The 22163-nt window shown below is 44.7% G+C and overlaps 1 protein-coding gene across 3 annotated transcripts in view; it reads right to left on the bottom strand.

The window, feature by feature from the left end:
- Positions 1-2620: 2620 nt before the first annotated feature.
- LOC133443643 (NLR family CARD domain-containing protein 3-like) overlaps positions 2621-22163 on the bottom strand; it is a 39286-nt gene continuing 19743 nt past the window's right edge. Inside the window, exons 6-10 of one of the 3 annotated variants that reach the window (XM_061720739.1) lie at positions 11610-13404; positions 10951-11124; positions 6456-6629; positions 5117-5290; positions 2621-4248 (exon numbers count right to left, since the gene is read on the bottom strand). In XM_061720739.1, the coding sequence (XP_061576723.1) occupies positions 4239-4248; positions 5117-5290; positions 6456-6629; positions 10951-11124; positions 11610-13404 (2327 nt within the window). In that variant the 3' untranslated portion in view covers positions 2621-4238. The remainder of the gene's footprint in view (positions 4249-5116; positions 5291-6455; positions 6630-10950; positions 11125-11609; positions 13405-22163) is intronic. The other 2 variants (XM_061720738.1, XM_061720740.1) reach the window with 2 other exon arrangements.

Here is a 22163-nt window from a genome sequence, read left to right as displayed (position 1 = left end):
TGATCGGGACCGCAAAAAGGTACTACTTTCTTCTGAGCGGAGGAAGATTTTGGTCCGCGGGTCGCGGCGCAGTCGGATCATGGATGTATTAATAGTATTAATAGTCTTTCCACACGGCGCCCCGGCCGTATGGTCGTGAAAATACGGTATTTATATATGAAATGTCAGAATAGGTAATTTTTTGACGACACCCCAGGGTGCTGCGACACCCCGGTTGAGAAAGGCTGATGTAGGTCAAGAGACATTCATATTGATTCTCACACTTTTTTTAACATGACCCCAGCGCAACTCACTCGCACAAATGCGAGTGGATACATATTTCTCTTCGCACCGGATGATTTTTATTCGCAAATGCGATGAAAACTGTCGCACTGTACAGCCCTGGTTTTATCACACAATAGCTTAAAGTGAACAGCTGCTGACAAAAACATGAGCTCTTCACAGCAAACGCTCTCCTCCTCTGTTGGCATCGAGACGCAGTTGCTGCACAGACACCAGGGATTTTGTCCCACTCTCGCCTCATCCCGTCTTTCTTGGTCTTCATTTGGCTCGTTTTGAGATGTGTTTTCAATGTTGTCTTCCTCCTTGACCTTGCGCTCGGTTCAAATGTAAACGGCTGAACAGATGACATGTTTACCGTCTGGATTATCTGGTTGAACAGTCACAACAGTGTTCGGGGGCCAGCAGGTGCCACCGTGTGACGTCACTACCCAGAGTGCATTGCGGTGTAAACAATAATGGCGACCTACGAGTTAAATTATATTTTCAAATTTTATAAAAACAAAGACATCAAAAAGGTTTTTTATATCACATTGTTATAATTGATACCAACATTTATCTTTTAAGACCTACATGTCTTAATAGCCAGGGTTCCCTTTAAGCAAAGGTAAATATAATTTCTATCGCAAACATTGACATCATTTAAAAGAAAAAAAGAAAAATGCACATTTTCTTTAATGTTTTGGCCTTAATCTCTATAAACTGCCAACTTCCTGTTATTTCCATTTGCCTTTGATCCATAGATGGAAACTACAAACTAGTGAGATGGAGAACGCTGCTCCACGGCTGTGATGAAGCCTTCAGTCCGACCATCATCTACCTGGCTGGTCTCCATGACAACACAGCGTCTAGTGTTGGGTCACTGTTCATGGCCGGTATCCAGAAGTCTGGACTTCCCTCCAGGGTCAGATGTGGTCATGGTCTGAAATCCCTGCTGCTGCTGGTTTGATGCTGGTTTAGTGCTGGTTTGATGCTGAAGAGGCCAGGATGAAACAGACGCAATTCAGTTAATCTATGTTGGCTTAAAATCTTTGGGTTCTTTCTTCATATCTGACGCATATTCAAGTGTTTTGTGCAGTTTGTGGTAAAATGAGAGTGTAATCTATGTCAGTATTACCGTATGTTTGGGACCATTAGGCGTATAACGTCTTTTTTTTTTTTAAATATACCGTGCGCCCAATGACGCAATGCGCCCATTGTATTATTGTAAAGGCTGATTTATGGTTCTGCGTTACACCGACGCAGAGCTACGGCGTAGTGCTGCGTCGACTTAACGCGGATCCATAAGGCGGACGTAATGGAGGCCACCATGAGAAGTTATGGGGGGAAGGGGGGCTCCGTGGCGACACCTGGAGTGGACGGGGAGACTCGGCCTCCATACCGAGAAGGAGACGCGGCTCCCGGGGGAGCTGCACCGCAGAGGTGGCCAGGAGGCCGGAGGAACCGCCGACCGAGCGGGCGGGGGCGGTGGGCTCCGTCGTTTACTGTTGAAGGATTGTAGATGCGTGTGCTGACGTGTCTGCTGGACTGGACTGTTGTTCGGGCTTTTGCAAAAGCCGGCATCATTTCCGAGGGGCCGCACGGCAAGAAAGTGACTCGGCTGCAGCGCGGCCAGAGAGCTGCTCTGCCCGTCGCAGCTGATCAGTTCTCCTGGTCATTGATCAGTTCTCCCGGTCTCATTGATCAGTTCTCCCGGTCTCATTGATCAGTTCTCCCGGTCTCATTGATCAGTTCTCCCAGTCTCATTGATCAGTTCTACCGGTCTCATTGATCAGTTCTCCCGGTCTCATTGATCAGTTCTCCCGGTCTCATTGATCAGTTCTCCCGGTCTCATTGATCAGTTCTCCCGGTCTCATTGATCAGTTCTCCTGGTCTCATTGATCAGTTCTCCCGGTCTCATTGATCAGTTCTCCCGGTCTCATTGATCAGTTCTCCCGGTCTCATTGATCAGGCTCGGATGAATGCAGAAATGGAGGATGGAGATTTCGATGGGTTTGATTAATGTAATAACTTAAATAAAGTACAATCAAACTAAGTTTTGCTCCCCCTCTATTTTTAAATACGCACAGTTGTATGCTTGTGTGTGTGTGTTGTGCGGCGCGCATGTGTGTAGACGGCGCCTTTTCAGTCGCTGAGCCGTATGTGTATTTTAAATTAAAAAATGACACAAAACTGATGGTGCGCCTTTCCACACGGCCATGAAATGATCTCTCTCATGAAATAAAAGTCAGATTTGTGCTGATGGTGAACAACGGAGTAAAAAGTGCCTTGTGATGGTCGGTGCCGCTCCTGGTACTGAGACTAATCACAGACAAACACTTATTAACCACAGTAAACTGAACAAGAGAAAAGATCCAAGTTTTACTGAAGATTTTAGATTTTCTTTGAAGTGTTAACAATCATACTAATATCCAGAAAACATTTACAATATTTACTGGAACAAACTGAGGGACATTCATCAACCAAGTCAAGTTCATTTGTGTTTCGTATTTCATGAACAAACGCTGTTATTTCCACAGATCTCTTCAATCTCTCTCTTCATCAGTGATGCAGAGAGAAACTTTAAAAACCTGACAAAGCTGAAAACACGACAACAACAAAAGGAAAACTTGGAATGAAACGGAAACATGTAATTAAAAAGAAAACACCGGGGGAGTCATGTGACTCGGACAAAGCCAGCCTGAATATATGAGAAGTTTGTAGAACGCTGGAATTCAGAAAATATGTACATCTTCATCTTCATCTTCTTCATTACCATCACAGTCCAGTCAGAGTTTGTCCACACAAACTGGTTCTGCTTCAACTCTGAGGACGATCAGGACACGAGTCGTCCGTCCTGGACACTCTCATCATCTCCAGCTGTAGAGGGAAGAAGAAAGAAGAGAGCAGATAAAGGAGTGTTTGCAGAGATCCCTCCATCAGCTGTAGAGGGAAGAAGAAAGAAGAGAGCAGATAAAGGAGTGTTTGCAGCGATCCCTCCATCAGCTGTAGAGGGAAGAAGAAAGAAGAGAACAGATAAAGGAGTGTTTGCAGAGATCCCCCCATCAGCTGTAGAGGAAGAAGAAAGAAGAGAGCAGATAAAGGAGTGTTTGCAGAGATCCCTCCATCAGCTGTAGAGGGAAGAAGAAAGAAGAGAGCCGATAAAGGAGTGTTTGCAGAGATCCCTCCATCAGCTGTAGAGGAAGAAGAAAGAAGAGAGCAGATAAAGGAGTGTTTGCAGAGATCCCTCCATCAGCTGTAGAGGAAGAAGAAAGAAGAGAGCAGATAAAGGAGTGTTTGCAGAGATCCCTCCATCAGCTGTAGAGTAAGAAGAAAGAAGAGAGCCGATAAAGGAGTGTTTGCAGAGATCCCCCCATCAGCTGTAGAGGAAGAAGAAAGAAGAGAGCAGATAAAGGAGTGTTTGTAGAGATCCCTCCATCAGCTGTAGAGGAAGAAGAAAGAAGAGAGCAGATAAAGGAGTGTTTGCAGAGATCCCTCCATCAGCTGTAGATGAAGAAGAAAGAAGAGAGCAGCTAAAGGAGTGTTTGCAGAGATCCCTCCATCAGCTGTAGAGGGAAGAAGAAAGAAGAGAACAGATAAAGGAGTGTTTGCAGAGATCCCTCCATCAGCTGTAGAAGAAAGAAGAAAGCACATAAAGGAGTGTTTGCAGAGATCCCTCCATCAGCTGTAGAAGAAAGAAGAAAGCAGATAAAGGAGTGTTTGCAGAGATCCCTCCATCAGCACATCCAGGACTTCAGAGTTCAGAGCTGCAGTGGAGCGGCTGTGTGTCTGAACATCCTGGAAGGCCGTCAGCTGGAATACACCTTTATTTCTGGACACGTGAACACCAGCACAACACTGGTCTACAACCAACATCTGGACCCTCTGATTGGCCGACTGCTGTCTATGTGTTTCTGTCCAATCCTGCAGCCTGTCATCATCCTCCTCTCACAGCTTCATGAGGAAAGCAGCTGCTCTCATCATCTCCAGCTGTAGAGGGAAGAAGAAAGAAGAGAGCAGATAAAGGAGTGTTTGCAGAGATCCCTCCATCAGCTGTAGAGGGAAGAAGAAAGAAGAGAGCAGATAAAGGAGTGTTTGCAGAGATCCCTCCATCAGCTGTAGAGGAAGAAGAAAGAAGAGAGCAGATAAAGGAGTGTTTGTAGAGATCCCCCCATCAGCTGTAGAGGAAGAAGAAAGAAGAGAGCAGATAAAGGAGTGTTTGCAGAGATCCCTCCATCAGCTGTAGAGGAAGAAGAAAGAAGAGAGCAGATAAAGGAGTGTTTGCAGAGATCCCTCCATCAGCTGTAGAAGAAGAAGAAAGAGGAGAGCAGATAAAGGAGTGTTTGCAGAGATCCCTCCATCAGCTGTAGAAGAAGGAAGAAAGCAGATAAAGGAGTGTTTGCAGAGATCCCTCCATCAGCTGTAGAAGAAAGAAGAAAGCAGATAAAGGAGTGTTTGCAGAGATCCCTCCATCAGCTGTAGAAGAAAGACGAAAGCAGATAAAGGAGTTTTGCAGAGATCCCTCCATCAGCACATCCAGGACTTCAGAGTTCAGAGCTGCAGTGGAGCAGCTGTGCGTCTGAACATCCTGGAAGGCCGTCAGCTGGAATACACCTTTTTTTCTGGACACCAGCACCAACACTGGTCTACAACAAACATCTGGACCCTCTGATTGGCCGACGGCTGTCTCTGTGTTTCTGTCCAATCCTGCAGCCTGTCATCATCCTCCTCTCACAGCTTCATGAGGAAAGCAGCTGCTGAGAATCTGCAGCTTCACTGGAAACACTGATCTTTGATACCAACTGGTTTTAGTAGAAAACTGCTGGAAGCAGCAGAACCGAGTCCAACCTCCACTGACCTGAGAGTCTGCAACTGGTAGTCTGGACTGTCCACCAGAGCAGAAAGCTGCTCCACATCTGAATCCTGGAGGTCGTTCAGACGCAGGTCCAGATGTTTCAGATGGGAGGGGTTGAACTTCAGAGCTGAGACCAGATAAGAACAGCTGATCTTTGACAGACTGCATTCCTTCAACCTGAATAAAGAATAAAAGATGTGAGCTGAACCTCCAGGATGCAGGTTAAAACAGTCCTACAGAACCAGTGAAAAAGATCTTCATCAATATTCATGACATCATGCTGCTGCTCCAAATTGAAATTTAACGGTAGTCAAAGGAAGCCAACGTTGGTTTGACTGATTTCATCCACAGTAACAAGTTATTCAGTAAATGAGCTCTACAGCTCATATGTTGGACGACTACACATTCAGTCTGTCCACTGTTGTCTGTCAGACTCTCTGAGTTTATTAACAGCATCTGGGGGACATTTCTGAACGTATCAGCTGTTTAAGCTCCTCGTACGTTTCCATTAGAAGCTGTTGTTTACTCGGTGAAACATCATCAACACTCGTCCTCCACTTGTGAACCAGGACATCTGGGACCGACCTCACGGTCTGCTTAAGACAGACGTCAACGTGCACGTACCAGGATTAGTTCAACCTGGCTTCACATAGCTGCACCTCCTCATCCTGGATCGTCTTCCTGCAGCGGAATCATCCAGGATCAACTCACGAGGAGATGTCAAGCCTTTCTCACACATACTGGACTTCTTTCTACTTTCATGCAACAAACCTCCCAACTGTCCCAGAAAAACTACACCAAGATGATCAACCATGAAACTAATCCAACCGTGAAAAACATTTGAAAAAGCTGCAGAGAAAAGCAGCTGGAGATGAAATCTGGAATACAATATTTAATCCTGGATCAATCTGGGAACTTTATATTCAGTTGGTTTATTAAAACACCTTAAGATAAAGATGTAATTGACATTCTCTGAATAGAGTACAAATGATAACTATCACATTTCTAGTATTACCTACAGTATTTAAATGTTGGATCAAATGTATTTTTCTAATTTCCCAGTTAATTCTAGTTTGTTCAGATGTTTTATTCCAGGTTCAGACACATCTCTGGTTCTTCAGTTGTTCCTTTCTGACACATTCAGGTGTTTAGTTTTTATGTAATGAATCAGAAGAGGAAGTTTAAGAAACAAACTGTTGGAGGACTAAAGCAGAGAAGAAGAACTCAGAGCAGTCAGGTGGTCAGTGTGGATCAGTAGAAGATCAGCCTGATGTCTGCAGTTTAGTGTCAACACAACTTTCACACCAGATTCATCTGAACACAAAACTAAAACATGTCTGACCTCAGAGTCTCCAGTCTGCAGTCTGGACTCTCCAGAAATCCACACAGATGTTTAACTCCTGAATCCTGCAGGTTGTTCTCACTCAGATCCAGATGTTTCAGATGGGAGGGGTTGGACTTCAGAGCTGAGACCAGAGAAGAACAGCTGATCTCTGACAACCAGCAGTTCCCCAACCTGAACAAAAAGTAAAACATGTTCCAGTCTCATCAGAGAAGTGTTTCTTCAAATATCAACTTTGTCATCAGGTCCATGTGGGTCACCACCGTATCTGGACTTTATAAAACAGGTTTTACAGTTTTGTTACATCCATGATGTGGGTTCCTGGTTGTTCCTCTGACATGTTCACCTTTACTGAACATCCTGAGCTTTTCTGGTCCAAGTCTGACACTAGATTAAGATGAAAACACCAACATACACACCAATCCTTTTGATTAGTGTTGATGTTCAAATATTGTTCAAAGCAGCAGTTTAGAGATCAGAAGCTGATCTAGCAACAATTATTAACACCAGAATGGATCTGTGGAGAACTGCTGGACTTTATATCATGTGTCCAGTTTTATATCATTTATGCAGGATTCCTGAGGTTTTTATCATAATGATCCTTGTATGTTATAAAGAGTTAAAATGATGTTTTCTGAGAGCAGAAGATATTAAAATACTTTACTTTTAGTAATGTGTCATTTATAATTTGACTTAACTTGCAAACACCTAATAATTCTGTTACAACTGAGTTTATCATTTAATATCTTACTTTTAGTTAAAGATAAGAATGATTGGGGTCATGGCAGACACAGAGTAGACGCTTCTCCTCCGCTCTCCAACACTTCTCTCAATTTTCTACTTTTTTAAGCCATCTCTCCTCATCTTACCACCAACAACAGCATCGCAGCTTATATAGAACACAACGACACATCCTGGAATGGCAAATAAACAGACGAGACAAAATAAAAAAGACTCTACGCTCCTCAACGATGCTACAGCTAGCGAGATTAGCATGGCCGCGCTAACAAGCCTCCTGGAAACCCACAAGGCTGACCTAGCATCGGAGTTTAAGGTATCCTTCTCAGCTCTGGAGGCCAAAATGGACCTTGTCCAATCCACTGTGTCCCATGTTGTCTTTTTCACAGTCGTTAATAACAGTTAATATTCGTGAAGCACAGACTGTCATTACAAGTGATGCTGCTCTGTAAAAAGAAAGCATAAGTTCCTCTTGTTTAGGGCCTGGAAAACTAAAGCCAAGTTTGGACAAAAAGGTATCATGCTCTATCTCTGTTGTTGGACCTTTACTCTCATAACCTGGAGAGAGGTTGAGCAATACTTCTCTGTGGGAATGGGGCTGTTCGAGCGAGAAGCGAGAAGCAAGATCTGCATTGTATCTATCGAGATACTCAGGGTTTATATTCCTATTATTATTATTATTATTATTATACTTGGAAAAAAGTGATTATATCTCAATTAACTCTGCTGCTGACCTCCTCCCTCATGACCTCCCTCCCTTTAGGAAGGCTACAGATGGTCTTAAATACCTTGGAATTATGGTGACAAAATCATTTTCCCAACTATTTGCCAAAAATTTCAACCCATTGCTCGAACGTTGTAAATCAGATTTTGGTCTTCCCTCCCACTCTCTTTGGCTGGGCGGGTCAACCTGATAAAAATGTCGTTACTTCCACGGTTTCTTTACCTCTTCCAACATATACCCATCTTCATAAGGAAATCGTTCTTTTCCAATCTTGACCAGCTGATTAGCTCCTTCCTTTGGGGTAATAAACGTGAACGAATTGGTCGAACAGCACTCCGACTCCCTACGGTTTGTCTGGCCGCTGTGATCATGATGGATGATGTTAAAGTAGTGCTGGTTTTTACGTTTGTGCAAACACGTTTCATCTGTTTGCATTTGCATTCACAAATGCTGTTTTATGTGGAGGAGCAGAGAAGAAGGAGTGCTCGGAGGTCTGCAACTTTACATGAACTTTATCTCCAACCAAGACAAAGGGTTGCCTGGCAACGGCGTCGTTGTCATTTTTTGGATCCGACCAGGGCGAACCGCTCGCTGGTGAGAAAACTCAGAAAACGAAGGAGTTGTCCCAGAGGAATGGGATGAAAACTTCAGGATGTCGCGGTCACCGCTACTGTCCCTTTAGGAGTTACTGCGCCCCCACATAGAAGGTCAGACCACTTTCACGCCGTCTTCGGTCAGTGTCATGAAAAAAGTAGCTGCACCCTCTACTATTTAGCTGACGAGGGGGGACTGCACAAAACAGCAAATGCTTTTGCTCTATCTAATATCCCGGACCGGAGCCTACAGAGCTGGAAGCTCAGAGAAGAGGACCGCGGTTCACGGATGGAGAGCCGTTTTGTCAGAGTGGGAGTTGTGATGGGAGGCGGCCGATCCAGACCGAGCCAGGACGGGCCTGAGCGCGGCGGAGCTACCGTCCCGACCACCACATCCTAACCAGTATCGGGACAGAACATTTCAGCACACTCAATGTTTGGAAAGTTTATTTATGCGTTCTTAATGTTTTGAAAGTTTATTTCTGCGTTCTTAATGTTTTGAAAGTTTATTTCTGCGTTCTTAATGTTTTGCGAGAACCAACAGGCCTGCAACGTGTTTTTGTGAACCATTGGTACCGTGAGAAGACTTAACGGTGTGGACAGCCCGACCGTCAAAAACGTCTTTAGCGACTAGCGTTAGCGCTTTGAGTCGTGTACGCAGTGTTTGAGTAAGAGCTACGTGGGTGGGAATGTCTTGATTTTATCTGAAAGGGATAAGTCGTGAATATAGTAAAAAAATTGAATTTAGTAAAAAAAGGGAATAATTGCTGTAAAATGTGAGGGTTTATTTAAAAAAAACAAATAGGCTACATTGATTTCATTTAACAAATTTATGTAAATTAATAAGGCGTTTACTTAAATTTTGGCAAAATGTTAAATTATCTCTTGGTCTCATTTATTTTAATGAGGATGTTATTGTGTTAGTACTGGTTGATGAAACTTATTAGGTGCACCTTCGTGGTTTCCACCTGTAACCAGACCCAACCCAAGCACCACCGTCCTCTAGGAAGTAACACAGAGTGGCTGTGATGGTGATACATTTGTTTCACCAGGTTCTTCATGTTAGGGTTAGGGTTAGGGTTAGAGTTAGAGTTAAGGGTTAGGGTTAGGGTTAGAGTTAAGGGTTAGGGTTAGGGCTGTGATGGTGATACATTTGTTTCACCAGGTTCTTCATGTTAGGGTTAGGTTATGGTTAGGGTTGTCAGGGTTAGGATTAGGGTTAGGGTTAGGGCTGTGATGGTGATGCATTTGTTTCACCAGGTTCTTCATGTTAGGGTTAGGGTTAGGGTTAGGGTTGTCAGGGTTAGGATTAGGGTTAGGGTTAGGGCTGTGATGGTGATACATTTGTTTCACCAGGTTCTCCAGGTTAGGTTTGTGGTTACGGCCCCCTGCGGGGAACCAATACGCTTCTGCCTCCTACGCTCGTTAGCGGTTCCAGAGATTGCAGAAGGTAGTGTTGCACTCTCACATCGTACATCCAGTTGAGATCCGTATGCACTAAAGTACTTTGTCAGTGGCGTATGGTGCGGTAGGGTTAGGGTTAGGGTTAAGGTTAGGGTTGTGATGGTGATACATTTGTTTCACCAGGTTCTTCAGATTAGGGTTAGGTTTAGGGTTAGGGTTAGGGTTAAGGTTAGGGTTGTGATGGTGATACATTTGTTTCACCAGGTTCTCCAGGTCAGGGTTAGGGTTAGGGCTGTGATGGTGATACATTTGTTTCACCAGGTTCTTCAGGTTTGGTCTTTGGTGACCTGTTTCCTGTTTTTTTTGAAAGTATATCCTTGTGTGTTTAGTTCTTTCTTTGACTCTCCTTGATCCCGCCTATCCTGATTGTTTGCACCTGTGTCTCCTCAGTCCTTGAGAGAACATGTGTCTCTTCCTGGCTGTTGGTCCGTCTGTCTTCATTCCTGCTCTCTTTCAGTCCCGGCTGGTTGTCAGTCTGACGCCTCCCAGTCATCTTCACCATTCTCTCATTTCTGTTAGATAACTTTTTCTGGGTTTTGATGTTTTGTTAAAATAAAGGACTTTGCTGCCATCTGTCACCTTTGGGTTTCCTGCATTTGGGTTCTGTAAAATCAACTCATGACAAAACCTGCAGCTGTTTTAGTTCAGACTCAGGAAACTGCAGATTACACACACAAGGAAGTACAAAGTACTTATCAAACATGTACTTTGGCCTGATGTGCTGGGCTTATGCTTAGTAAACTTTTTAAAGTTTTTCTTACTTTTATACTACACTGGTTTATCTCCTGTTTACACCTAAAATATCCTTATATAACAATCTTCAAACTTTTATAGACATGGAACCTTTCTAAAAAAATAAACATTTATTCATATCAGATACTAAATATTTCGTGAAAATGTTTAGATTTAAAGTAGTTTTGTCACATGTTTGGAGGATGAGAAGTGGATAAATGTGTAAACGTCTCCATGAACTGACCTCAGAGTCTCCAGTCTACAGTTTGGACTCTCCAGTCCACCAGACAGAACCTTCACTCCTGAATCCTCCAGGTAGTTATCACTCAGGTCCAGTTGTGTCAGATGGGAGGGGTTGGACTTCAGAGCGGACGCAACAACTTCACAGTGAGTCTCTGAGAGTCCACAATCACCAAATCTGTGATGAGAGAAAACATGATGTCAGTTGTAATAAAGTGTGATTTAAAGCCAGACTGAACATCTGTTAACATCTGCAGACTTTGTCTGGATCTGCAGATGAAGGAGGGAACCGGCTTCGTTAACGTCTACGTCTGTCAGAGTCATCTGAAAACATCGGATTTAAGACAAACTCATTTATTCTTGGACATTTTTCACTCTGAACATCTTGAATGAAAGTGAACAAGTGTGGAGCTGAACTTTTATCAAGTATCCAAATAAAAGATATTCAAGCTTTTAAGCTGTATTTAGTATTTTTCCAACTCCTGGATTAGTTTTTCTTGTATTTTGTGCTCAGGTCTGTTAAAGTAGACTTTGCTCTCACAGAGTATATATATATGTATGTGTATGCGCATATATATGTATATATATTAAAAAGGTAGAAAAAAAAGAATTAAACTGATAATTTACACTAACTGATGGTGTTATTGATCCATCTGGACTCACCGAGCCTTTCTGCAGTTCCTCACAGCTGGAATCAGTCTCTGTCGACCCCCTAGTGTTGTCTTGTACTTGCTCATGTCCAACTCATCCAGAACCTCCTCCGACATCTGCAGCATGTAGGCCAGAGCTGAACACTGGATCTCAGAGAGCTTCTCCTCTGATCTGTTCTCTGACTTCAGGAACTCTTGGATCTGCTGATGAACTGAGAGGTCGTTCATCTCCATCAGACACTGGAACATGTTGATGCTTCTGTCAGGAGAGATAAACTCAGTGTCCATCTCCTTCAGGTTGTTGATGACTCTCTGGATGGTTCCTGGACGGTTCTTCCTCTGGTTCAGCAGACCTCCTAACAGTCTCTGGTTGGACTCCACAGAAAGACCATGAAGGAAGCGGACAAACAGGTCCAGGTGGCCATTTTTACTCTGCAGGGATTTCTGCATGACTCTCTCCAGGAAGTCATCCAGAGATGAGTATGTGTACTTTCCTCCCAGGAAGTTCTTCAGCACATCCATGTTCCTGGTGGACCAACAGTGGAACACGTAGACTGCAGCCAGGAACTCCTGGATGCTCAGATGAACAAAGCAGTAGACGGGTTTCTGGAAGACCTCACACTCTCTCCTGAAGATCTGGGTACAAACTCCTGAGTACACCGAGGCCTCTGGGACATCCAGACCACACTGCTCCAGGTCTTCTTGGTAGAACATGATGTTTCCTTTCTCCAGATGTTCAAACGCCAGCCTCCCCAGCTTCAGGAGAAGGTCCCTGTCAGCCTCCGTCAGCTCCTGTGGACTCGTCTCACGTCCCTCCTGGTACTTGTTCTTCTTCCTCTTGGTCTGGACCAGCAGGAAGTGGGAGAACATGTCAGTCAGGGTCTTGGGCAGCTCTCCTCTCTGCTCTGTGGTCTCTGCAATGTGGTCCAGAACTGTAGCAGTGATCCAGCAGAAGACCGGGAGTTGACACATGACGTGGAGGGTTCTGGATGTCTTCATGTGAGAGACGATGCTGCTGGACCGCTCTTCATCCCTGAACCTCCTCCTGAAGTATTCCTCCTTCTGGCCGTCGGTGAAGCCTCGTACTTCTGTCAGCCTGTCCACGTGTTTGTGAGGGATCTGATTGGCTGCTGCAGGTCTGGAAGTGATCCAGATGAGAGCTGAGGGAAGCAGGTTCCCCTGGATGAGGTTGGTCAGCAGCACGTTGACCGATGAGCTCTGTGTGACGTCAGACACCACCGGACCGTTGTTGAAGTCCAGGGAACGTCTGCTTTCATCCAGGCCGTCAAAGATGAACAACGGTTTCCCGGCAGCCAGCTGCTCTGCTGTGAGCTTCTGTAACGATGGATGGAAAACCCGGATCAGCCTGAGAAGACTGAGCTGCTCATCTCCGATCAGGTGCAGCTCCCTGAACGAGAGCAGAATCACCACGGTGACGTCTTGGTTCTCCCAGCCCTCGGCCCAGTCCAGAGAGAACTTCTGAACCGAGAAGGTTTTCCCAGCGCCAGCGACGCCGTTGGTCAGAACCACTCTGATGGCTCCACGTTGGCCAGGTAAGGCTTTAAAGATGTCCTGGCACCTGATTGGAGCGTCATGGAGGCTCTTCATCCTGGAAGCTGTCTCCAGCTGCCTCACCTCATGTTGGGTATCGACCTCTTCACTCAGTCCCTCTGTGATGAAGAGCTCCGTGTAGATCCTGTTGAGGGGGGTTCTACTTCCTGGTGCATCAGTTCCTTCAGTCACATGTTCACATCTGCTCCTCAGACTGGTCTTGTGTTTATCTAGGACCTGCTGCAGACCAGCATCTGCTGAAAGACACAATGAAGAGTGTCCTGTAAGGGTTTGGGTTTCTACACGGACCGTTTTGTATGTAACACCGATGCACGTCGGCAGTTGGAATATAGTAAACAGTTAAACTGAACGCACCTCTCCGTCTCATCCTTTATCTGTAAACTATAAAGTTGATGACGTTTACGTAACATGGTGTCAGAAGATCGGAATTAAATAAGAACACACGTGGAAAAGTGAAAGAAAGGAAAAGACGACGGCAGAATGGGAGACGAAGCAGCACCGTTGCCGGCGCTACCGCAGTTAGCCCCGCCGGGCAAGTTTGATTTCAGCAACATCAATGTCTGGTCGAGATGGATGAAAAGGTTTGAACGTTATAGGATAGCGTCCGGATTGGATAAACAATCAGAAGAATTCCAAGTAAATGCCTTCATGTATGCGGCGGGAGACGACGCCGAGGACATATTAAGTGTGTTGCCGCTCACAGACGCACAGAAGGAAATTTACAAGGATGTCACGGACGCTTTCAACGCACATTGTGTGAGTAAGAGGAATATGGAGCTAGAACAGTCTCATAATTCACAAATGCACAGGACAAGTTTTACAAATGCACAGACCGATTTGCAAATGCACACACCGTTTCACACATGCACAGAACAATTCACACGTGCGTAGGACAAGATACACAAATGTATTTTTGATGCACACACAAATATAACCTGATTAACAAACGCACAGAACAATTCACACGTGCGTTGGACAAGATACACAAATGTATTTTCGATGCACACACAAATATAACCTGATTTACAAATGTTTTTTTGTCTGAGCTGCGCTGGATTTGCGTGTGACTTTTGAGACTCCTCTGACGTGAATCGATCCACAAATACGTTTTTTTTTAACACGGAAGGATCTGCAACCAATGAGATGTCTTCCTTTGTTTCAGCCAATCATAAGAGCGCACCCCACGTGGGGGACGCAGAGCAGTGGATAAAACACGATTTACTCTAAACCAATCAGATTAAAGGGGCGGATACACCTGCTGTTTGAACTGCGTTCGTGTCGTTCGCTTAGAAAAGTGATTGATATTTCGAGTTGGTGGAGTAAAGATAAATAATCAAGACAGCAACACGGGATGGAGAGGAGATCACTGCTGTGCTTTTCTTGAGATCTCGGTAAAGAAAACCGCGCGATCGGAGATGGTTTGTCGGGCCGTTCAACCAGATCCGTCAGCGCCGCGAGTGGCGCTGGTCCCGGTCAGACACCAGCTGACCACAGTGACCAGACATGGAGGTCAGAAATGTCATAACCTGGCCCGTAGGCCATGACAAAAATGGAAAACACAGTGCAACTAAAAATATGCTATTTATTTTAAAGAAAAACACTGCAAATGCAAAACAAACCAACTTGTGAGGTGTGGAGGTCAGCATCAGTAGTGTCAGTGTGTGTGAATGTGGAAAATGTGTGGTGCGTGTTGTTAAGAAAAATAGAGTCAACCAAACAAATGGGGCTGGCAGGGAAGAGAGCCACACTGAAGGCAGGGAGGTTTTATAGCCTGGAACACTGGGCCCAGGTGCTCCAAATCAGCCCAATCAGCTCAGCTCACTCCAGACTCCTCAAAACAAAACAGAGAGAAAGTCAGGCATGCCCACAATTAAACAGGGTCGTCACACCCCCCCCCCCCCATAAAGTCGGGGTCCCAAAGGGATCACCGGCACTCCAACACCCGCTCCTAAAATACAAAATATAAACAATTTAAATTATTCAAAAGATCAAAAGCATAAAGGCAGAAATGCAGGCAGTTCTGATGCAGTAGATCAAGTCGTCTCTTCTTTGATTCATGTCAGAGCTGCGCCCTTCCTGAGGATCATCTTGGGTGGTGTCGGGTCAGGCCTCTCCTGGCGTTGGTGGACTGTCTCTGCTATGCCAGGAAGGACATGGCCTGGTTGGAGGAACCCTGTCGCTCGCCAGACACTTTCTGATGCAAAGCCATTCCCATGTTGTACCATGCACTGATGAGCTTCTCCTCCAGGTCATGCCGGGCTCTGCTCTTTTCATAGTCATGCTCCAGATCACACATGTCACCTGCTCCACTCAGACCCCGCTGCTGCACCTGTGCACACCTGAGCTCATCATTAGTCTCCCGAAGTGTGTCTCTCTGAGATCAGACGTTCCTTCTCCTTCAGCAGCGCATCATATTTGTCATTGAGGTTCTTGTACTCAAACTGCCACTTCACAGCTTTCATGGCCACAAGTCCGGCACACAAGTCCGGCACATAACCAACATACGGGGGACTCAACCAACGTCCGGGACACTCAACCAACGTCCGGGACACCAAAGTCCGGACAAACAAATCCGGACAAACAAGTGCGGATAAACAAGTCCAGACACGGTCCTGTTGTAAACTGGACCACGATGGCAGTTGCGTGGTTCCAGCTTCTAGAAAGTTCTGTGAGGAGCAGCAGTGACAGTCCAACAGGCTGGAGCCGGAGAGGAACAGATAACGAGCACATTGATCACAACCCTGAATTCACAACTACGACCAGTCCACCAAACAACTTTACACGCAAACAGTGCAGCAAGCCAGTTAAATTATCTGTGCGCGCCGAGCAATCACATCCCCCAGCTGGGTTTGGAGCTTCCCCGCTATTTTTTCAAAACAAAAGGGAAAAGGTTAACCCAAAAGTAATGAAACAAAAGGAGATGGAGATCCCAGCCAAAAAGAACAAAAGAAGGGTCAGCACAGGGCCAGCCACGCAATGGGCCGTCGGACCACGCACTTTCCCCACTAAATAAGAAAAACCAAGGTAAACCTATAACCAAACAAAACCGATAACAGGACTACCGGCAATCTCCAACTCAAACTAAAATAAGAAAACCCTTCCCATGTTACGAGGATGCGCACAAGAAACACCTGCCGTCTGGACACCTTTTACGAGCATAACCAATGACTGGTCCTAGGACAAGAGCTCTCCCCTACCGAGCCCAAAGTAACAAAACAAACTTATGCAAACAAAAACCATGCACAACACCTCGGCACAAATCTTCCAATTTATCACATTCAGACAGCCAAAATGCACTGTGTCCTTTCCCTCCGACACAACACACTCAATATGAGCAAACAAATGTTTTCTGCCAAACCAAACAAAGGAACAACCCGACAGCAGTGTGCCAGCACCGAACCCAAAGCAACTTTAAGCACCAGATCACAAACCTGAACTGCAGGCCACAAAACAAACATGTAACTTAACAGATGTCCAAAAGCCACCAAAATACAACTAAACTTTAACAGTTCCAACTAAATTACGCAGCATAACCAGGAACAAAACCGACGAGCCCCCATTTTGTCATAACCTGGCCCGTAGGCCATGACAAAAATGGAAAACACAGTGCAACTAAAAATATGCTATTTATTTTAAAGAAAAACACTGCAAATGCAAAACAAACCAGCTTGTGAGGTGTGGAGGTCAGCATCAGTAGTGTCAGTGTGTATGAATGTGGAAAATGTGTGGTGCGTGTTGTTAAGAAAAATAGAGTCAACCAAACAAATGAATGGGGCTGGCAGGGAAGAGAGCGCCACACTGAAGGCAGGGAGGTTTTATAGCCTGGAACACTGGGCCCAGGTGCTCCAAATCAGCCCAATCAGCTCAGCTCACTCCAGACTCCTCAAAACAAAACAGAGAGAAAGTCAGGCATGCCCACAATTAAACAGGGTCGTCACAGAAACAAGCAGAGTTATCATCACATTTTTGATGTAACATCGCCACCACACAGAGACAAACATGTGTCAAGACAGCGGTGGCAGATCAGGACAGTCCCGGTGCAGAGTCATGCTCATGGGAAGATGCAGCCGTGATGATGCTGTTCGGGGTTTAGTCCACCGATCATCAAACATCTGAGCTGGATACAGAGGTTCTTCACATAATCATGCCAAATATACTAACCGAAAATTCTACTCACTGCACTAATTGAGAATACCAGATATTAATTCAATTCAATTCAATTTTATTTATATAGCGTCTAATACAACAGAGTTGTCTCTAGACGCTTTCCAGAGACCCATACCCAGAACATAAACCCCCGAGCAGTTATTACATAAACAATGGCAGGTAAAAACTCCCCTAGTGGGAGAAAAACCTTAAGCCAAACAGTGGCAAGGAAAAACTCCCCTTTAGGAGGGAAGAAACCTTGAGCAGGACCAGGCTCATAACGGGGGACCCTCCTGCCGAGGGCCAGACTGGTGGGTCAGGGACGGCAACACCACAGCAGGCAGGGGGAAGCAGCAGCGGGATGACCAGGGGTGGGGACCGCAGGCCGGCACGCAGCTCATGAAGCTCCGGCCCAATCAGCAAGTCCCAGGTTGGGGTGCAGGGTCGGGGAAAGGTTGAGAAGGGGCAGGGCCAGGGAGAGGAGTCTTGAGGGACGAACCTTCTCCCCCGCCCAAAAGGGGCCGTTACCCTGACCCCCTCACTCCCACACTGCAGGTTCCGGTGTCCGGCAAAGGATGCTGCAACATGGACAAAAGAGACAAAAGGGAGGAGAAGGGGGGGCCAGCACAAGAAACTACAGGAGCGACTCTGACACACTAAAGTTTACACTACCTAGAGATTTACCAACACCAGCTAGAGGTTTACTAAACACTAACTATAGGCTTTACTAAACAGAAAGGTTTTAAGTTTAGTTTTAAAGGTGGAGGTGGTGTCAGCCTCCTTAACCCAGATATTACCATATCTGTTCTATCAATGACTCTGAAATAATAATTAAATAGTTAAATAATATTCCTACCCTACTTCTTGATGAAGGGGACTTATCAAAAAAAAAAAAAGTAGGAGACACAATGTCATTACTTTCTTATTCTAAGTTGGGGCTGGTCCGTTAAAGAACCAAAATTATATCCAAACATATACCCTCAAAACACAACGAAAACAAAACCGAAAAACCTAACAAAACAAACAGACATAAACGGTGGGAAAACCCACTTAAAACAAACACGACAACAAAACAATACAAACCATTACACTCAGGTCTTATCATTGTCACTATGCCTTACATTGACCTACGGAATTCTTAAAATCAAATTCTGTATGAGATTGCCCTATTTAAAAAAAAATCTGAGGATTTGCCTTTACTCTTGTAGTAAATATTGTCAAGTGTAAGGAGCTTGAGAGTTCGTTCCACCAATGGGCTAATACTGGGGGTTTAGATTCTTTCCAATTTAAGGTTATACATTTCCTGGCTGCCAACATAGCAAGATCTACATATTTGCATTGATATTTGTTCCACTTGTCTGACATACTAGTTCCCAAAAGACATAAACGAGGTGACAAAGAGACAAATACACGTAAACATTGAGATATCAACTTGGTAACAGAATTCCAAAAAAAGGAAAGTGCATCACATGACCAAAACATATGAAAAAAGTTCCTTTTTGTTTCTTACAACGCCAGCAGAGAAATTACATCTCACTGTTCATTTTATGCAATCTTAGACTCTCTCACTTTTCTAAGCGAACGACACGAACGCAGTTCAAACCGCCCCTTTAATCTGATTGGTTTAGAGTAAATCGTGTTTTATCCACTGCTCTGCGTCCCCCACGTGGGGTGCGCTCTTATGATTGGCTGAAACAAAGGAAGACATCTCATTGGTTGCACATCCTTCCGTGTTAAAAAAAAACGTATTTGTGGGTCGATTCACGTCAGAGGAGTCTCAAAAGTCACACGCAAATCCAGCGCAGCTCACAGACAAAAAAACGTTTGTAAATCAGGTTATATTTGTGTGTGCATCAAAAATACATTTGTGTATCTTGTCCTACGCACGTGTGAATTGTTCTGTGCACGTGTGAAACTGTGTGTGCATTTGCAAATCGGTCCGTGCATTTGTAAAACTTGTCCTGTGCATTTGTGAATTATGAGACTGTTCTAGTGTCATGGTTATAAAAATGAACATGATAAAAAAACACAGCTAAGTTGAACCAAGAGTTAATGGCTGAGAATAATAATTAATGGCAAAAAGGTGATTAAAAATACTATGTCATGATTATAATGCTGAATGGGATAACATGTTGTTCAGAACAGAATATAAGCAATGGTAATAATAAGACCTGATTGTTAATCATTTTCATATGTTCTTATAATAATTCATTAGAAAATTTAAGTTAAAAGAGAATAATTCCTTGTTTCCATTTGTCTTGAGTTAAGGTTAAAATGATGATTGATCATCCATTCTGTGCTCAGCTGATGTTGCCTGGCAGGCATAGAAGATAACAGAGACAGTAATGTCACATGTATATAAAAATACTTTATTTTATATCATTTTTTGTTTACAATATTTTACTTACCTTTTTATAAGAATTCATTTGTATAAGTTATTTCCAGAACTTCAATGCTGTTTTATTTTCTTTATTAAGTATGTGGCGAATCTATTGCACAGCGATCGATTACTAATGCCTGCTCCCGTGTTGAAGGAGAAGTTCTGTTTTTGGATGTCGGAAGAATAATACACTCTGGTTGTGTTAACACGTCGTGGTTGTGTCGTTTTTACACCCTTTTTACTTTATTCTTCCCCGGCAACGGGGCGTAACATTTGGAGGCACCGCTGGGATTGTGTGCAGCGTGGTTAAACATCTACGAGAGGTGTCCCCAGCCGTCACACATCCTCTTTTTTTTTTTAACAACGCAAAACAACCAGGACTGGCGGAGCACGTGAGGAATCGGCCGCTGTGGAACCCCGACCGTCTTCGGCTGCAAGTTATCTGAGGTATTGCTACATACCAGGAGAACTACTGCTAAGAAGATAAATCGGTATCACTGGCCGATAGCACCCACATTTTCTACAAGAATGGCGTCGACGGAGTTAGAGAAACTACAACTTGAGGTTATAAGAGAACTGTGTTTGCTCCCAAAAGAACATTTGGTGGAGCTGTGTGACTATCTAATCCTAGCCGGAGCGGAGCTAGTGGATGTAAGCAGAAAAGGACGAGCAGCCATCATCACCCTAATCTCAGGCTACATCCAAAGAGAAGAGTTGGAGGAACTTGAGGGTCAAGGTATGGCTGAATTACTCCATCTGCAAGACAAAGTGGCCGAGTTACAGGCTGTGTGTGATGTTAGTGCAGCAAAACAGGCGGAGGAGCAGCAGAAAAAGAAAGATGAAGAGGAGGGAAAATTATTAAAGGAAATCGCGGCGTTGCAGCTCCAGCTCGCAAGCACACAGAGTGGGAGAGACAACAAAGAAAAAAAAGACACCAAAAATGACGGTTATAACAGACAAGTAACACCAAACACAGCTCACAATTCACCCCCCCATCACTGGCACAAAGACTTTAAAATTGCGGGACAAATTGGTGAGCCTGGCCAAAAAGATAAATTGACTTTTTCAAGTCTAGCACGCCAGATCGAACATGGTTTGAACAAGGGGTTTCCAGAACTAGAGATTGTGGATGCAGTTATTAGAGCCATAGCGCCTGGCATGCAGCTTTGCAGCTATTTGGAGGGCAAAGTGGACTTAACCTTACCAACATTGAGACGAATCCTCCGCTCACACTACCAAGAAAAAAGTGCAACTGATCTCTACACACAGCTGACTTCTGAGGTGCAAGGATTAAAAGAAGCCCCCCAAAACTTCCTCATTCGCACTCTCGACCTGAGACAAAAGATCTTGTTTGCCTCGCAGGAATCTGAGTCAGGTCTCCAATATGATCCTGGTCTTGTGCAAAGAATGTTTCTCCACACTGTGTTAACTGGACTCCAGAACGACAACATTAAGCGGTATCTTCAGCCTTACTTGGAGCAAGCTGACATCTCAGATGAACTGTTGCTTGAAAGAATGAACACTGCATGTGCCTATGAAACAGAGAGACAGATGAAAAAGAAAATGGCTGGGCACCAAAAACCTGTTACGGTGCACTCAGCACAGTCAAGTGATGTTCCTGCTGAAAAGAATGAAAAACCAGTTACTCACCAAAATCCTAAAGTTTCCCCTGTCGTTCTCTCCCAGCTTCAGGAGATTAAATCTGAGATAGCTGTGCTAAAAGACTTGAAAGTTGAAGTGTCTCAAATCAGAGAGTCCATGCTGCAGTCCCAGTGCGCACCCAGACCACAACCACCAGCAGGGGGTGCAGGTGGGACATCAGGACTGCAATTTTCAGGTCAGCAGATGCAGGATTTTCCACAGAACTACTGGTTCAACGCCGGCCCTAGACATGGAGGTGGAACTGCCCAGCACCAGCAAAGATTTGCCCCACAATCCAGCTTCCCTCCACCCAACCGCGGACGAACGAGGAGATGCTATGGCTGTCAGCAGAGTGGAGCGGGAGATTATTGCACACACTGTTACAGGTGTGGCAGCAGCGAGCATTTCCTTGCTGGATGTCGAGTAAGAGGACAGAGACAATTCGGAGGTGAGCCTTTAAACGGAGGGAGGTCACTCGCACGGGACAGGGAGTGACCAATCACGCAGCAAGGTCCCAGCAATGCGCGCATTGTGGACTGAAAGGTGAGGAAGCAATTCTGAAACAGTGCATATCCTGTAAAAATATACTTTATTGTTCCAGACCATGTCAAGTTGTAATTGGGCTGAACATAAAAAACATTGTAAACCTCTCTCATGTATGACTGCCAATGCCACCTCAAAAAGAACAAAACAAGCAAGCAGAGCCCCATTAGTAGGAGAGAAACACATGGTTAACTGCCTCATTCAAAGTCAAAGATTTCAAGCTTTGTGGGACTCAGGTTCCCAAGTGACAATAATTGATGAGTTATGGAAAGAAGTACACCTACC

This window comes from Cololabis saira, chromosome 5 (genome assembly GCF_033807715.1).
Source record: "Cololabis saira isolate AMF1-May2022 chromosome 5, fColSai1.1, whole genome shotgun sequence".
In the NCBI taxonomy this organism is placed as follows: Eukaryota; Metazoa; Chordata; class Actinopteri; order Beloniformes; family Belonidae; genus Cololabis; species Cololabis saira.
The sequence above is the reverse complement of the archived record's forward strand: the minus strand, read 5'-3'. Positions and strand labels throughout refer to the sequence as shown.